General features: G+C 42.8%; 1 protein-coding gene across 4 annotated transcripts in view; it reads left to right on the top strand.

The window, feature by feature from the left end:
- The window catches only part of LOC126570538 (methionine-R-sulfoxide reductase B1), a 6401-nt gene that overhangs the window by 3069 nt on the left and 832 nt on the right, over positions 1–2500 (top strand). For all 4 annotated transcript variants that reach the window (XM_050228368.1, XM_050228366.1, XM_050228367.1 and 1 more), the window contains one exon: positions 388–690. In XM_050228368.1, the coding sequence (XP_050084325.1) occupies positions 388–690 (303 nt within the window). The remainder of the gene's footprint in view (positions 1–387; positions 691–2500) is intronic.

The raw sequence follows: 2500 nt of genomic DNA, 5'->3' as shown, positions 1-2500 counted from the left end.
CACTTCGTTTACTCGTGTTGTGCGTTCATTTTGTACAACTTTATGCTCCCGGACTCCGCTCAGCAACACGCTTTGTTCGGTTAGTTTGGTTTCGAAACCACTGGTACGGAACATTGGGGCTCATTATCTCTCCAGCGATACGTTGCATTGACCGGCTTCTGCTTCGGTTCCGGCCAACTTGGCAAGCTCCAATCGGTCTTTCGGACGATTGTGCGCCATTGGCCATGACCATTTGGGGGAGTCATTGTTGGTTGCAACAAGCGAAGTGAAAACGCATACAAGCATTCCGTGGAGGTTGGATGGCTTTAGGACTCAATACACACCCCCTTGTTAAATGGTTGTTCTACATAGATAGAAATTAATTCTTGACTAACGTTTTCCCTGCAGAGAAATCAACCGGTAGCGGCGCTGGGCAACAACCGCCTGAAGAACTGACGATGGAGAAAAAGGAAGAGTTGATCGCGAAGTTAACGCCACTGCAGTACCACGTAACGCAGGAGGCAGGCACCGAGCGGCCATTTACGGGAAAGTACAACAAATTCTATGAAAAAGGTACCTACATCTGCGTGGTGTGCAGCCAGGAGCTGTTCAGCTCCGAGACGAAGTACGATTCCGGTTGCGGTTGGCCTGCGTTCAATGATGTGCTCGACAAGGGCAAGGTGACATTGCACACCGATCCCAGCATTCCCGGTAAGTTGCGACGGGCAACGGTTGTAGCAGCCACTGCCACAAACCAGCGTGCTATTCTAGCCCAGCCATTTTTGCCATTCTAAGCCAATGCTCCGCTAGGGTTTGCGCAGGATTGGAACTAGTTTTGCGTTTTACATACGAGCTGCTATGCTGTGTGTTTGCGGTAGAGCACTAAAGTATCTGTAACACTAGTTGTGGTCACGATCAGCCTCAGGAGCAAGTGGAACAAGTGTTCTAGAGTAACATATGTCGGATACCTCACGTGGCGTGGCTCCACTAGTGATATGATCGTGTGTAGGCATGTGTGTTAATGCAATGGTAATGGATGAGACTGTTTGAAAGTAACTTTGACTAATTTGGATTTATGAATGTTGTAACTAACTTTGATTTTTTCTCCGAGTCTTTGATGGACAGTAAACTGAGATTTGTTGGGTTGGAGGTTCCCATACAAATTACGGTATTTTTGACTGGGACTGGGAGTTGTTAGAACATTAAACCAACTCCAAAGCATATGTGTTATTGTTATTGATTATTTTTGTTACATTCTACATTTTATGATTTTCTACAGTAACACACGATACAAATCCTCTCCTTCGTCCTTTCCCTTTTACCTCTCTCCTTTCTAATCCTATGCTTGTCTTGTCAATAAAATTTAGCCATCTAATCGATTAACAATTTACATTTTATCGTTTGTAAACATGTTCAACATTTTTGGTTCGTGGTTTTGATTTCGGTTTTTCGCTTTTACTTTTTAGTGATCGTCACATAGCGCGTTGGTTTCATGGAATCACACAAGCGCATCGCACAACTTCCATCACATTTCACACGCTCTCCCCACCTCCAATCGGCACTTCAATTGGTTTTATTGAATCATAGCTCTGTAATTGACGGTCAATCTGGTTTTCTCTTCTTCACTTTTGTTGCTTTATGTTAGATTTTGTTCACATTCTTTCATTTTTATTGCCACTTCTTCGTTTCGCTTTCAGGTTTGATTGGCTGTTATACTGGGTTTGGTTTGCTTTAGGTTTATTACTAGCCAAGGGTTTTCTTTTGTTGTCCTTGCTTTCGTTTTCACTGTTTGCTGAACTTGTTTTTCGTATATTATCGTACATGCTTTATGGGACGGATCAAAGAAATTAGACTTTCCGTCTGTTTGAACCGAGTGTTGCTTTCATCTCGTTGGAGTATGTTTTCGCCTAGCGTGTGCCAGCTTATGTTGCCGTCGTTGCATATATCTTGAGCAATCCTGAAGGGACTTTGGGTGCTGGTTCTAATTAGTATGTTTGTTCTCTCTCTCTTCCCTTTTCTCTGTTTCTCTCTCTCTCTCTCTTTATCTCACTTCGTCGAATTCGAAACGCTTAATGTCCTCTGCGACACGTTCACACTTTCGTTATGTTCGATGTTGCCGGATTGTTCATCACTTCGCTCTTTCACATCACATCACATTACGGATCACAATACCACGCATCATTGACACTTATACGATCACACACATAAACACACTTTCACATGCGTATTCGTTTCAATTTTCAATTAATTTCACTCACGATCGTGAATTCATTGGCATCAATTGTGCATCAATTATCATCTTTCTGAATCGATCGGTTGATCTTGCGACACCTGAACACCCGACACCGCTGATGACGACACTGGAACAAACTCGATCGTCGCCTGCTGCTGCTGTGTTGGAAACTTATTGTCATCTTTTGATTATCATGTTTTCTTTATGTGTTTTTATTACTTGTTGTGTTTGTCCAACGTTCTTCCGTGTTTCCTCATTCTCTTATTTTTTCTCTCATGTTTTGTTTCT

Source organism: Anopheles aquasalis, chromosome 2 (genome assembly GCF_943734665.1).
Source record: "Anopheles aquasalis chromosome 2, idAnoAquaMG_Q_19, whole genome shotgun sequence".
NCBI lineage: Eukaryota > Metazoa > Arthropoda > Insecta > Diptera > Culicidae > Anopheles > Anopheles aquasalis.
The sequence above is the reverse complement of the archived record's forward strand: the minus strand, read 5'-3'. Positions and strand labels throughout refer to the sequence as shown.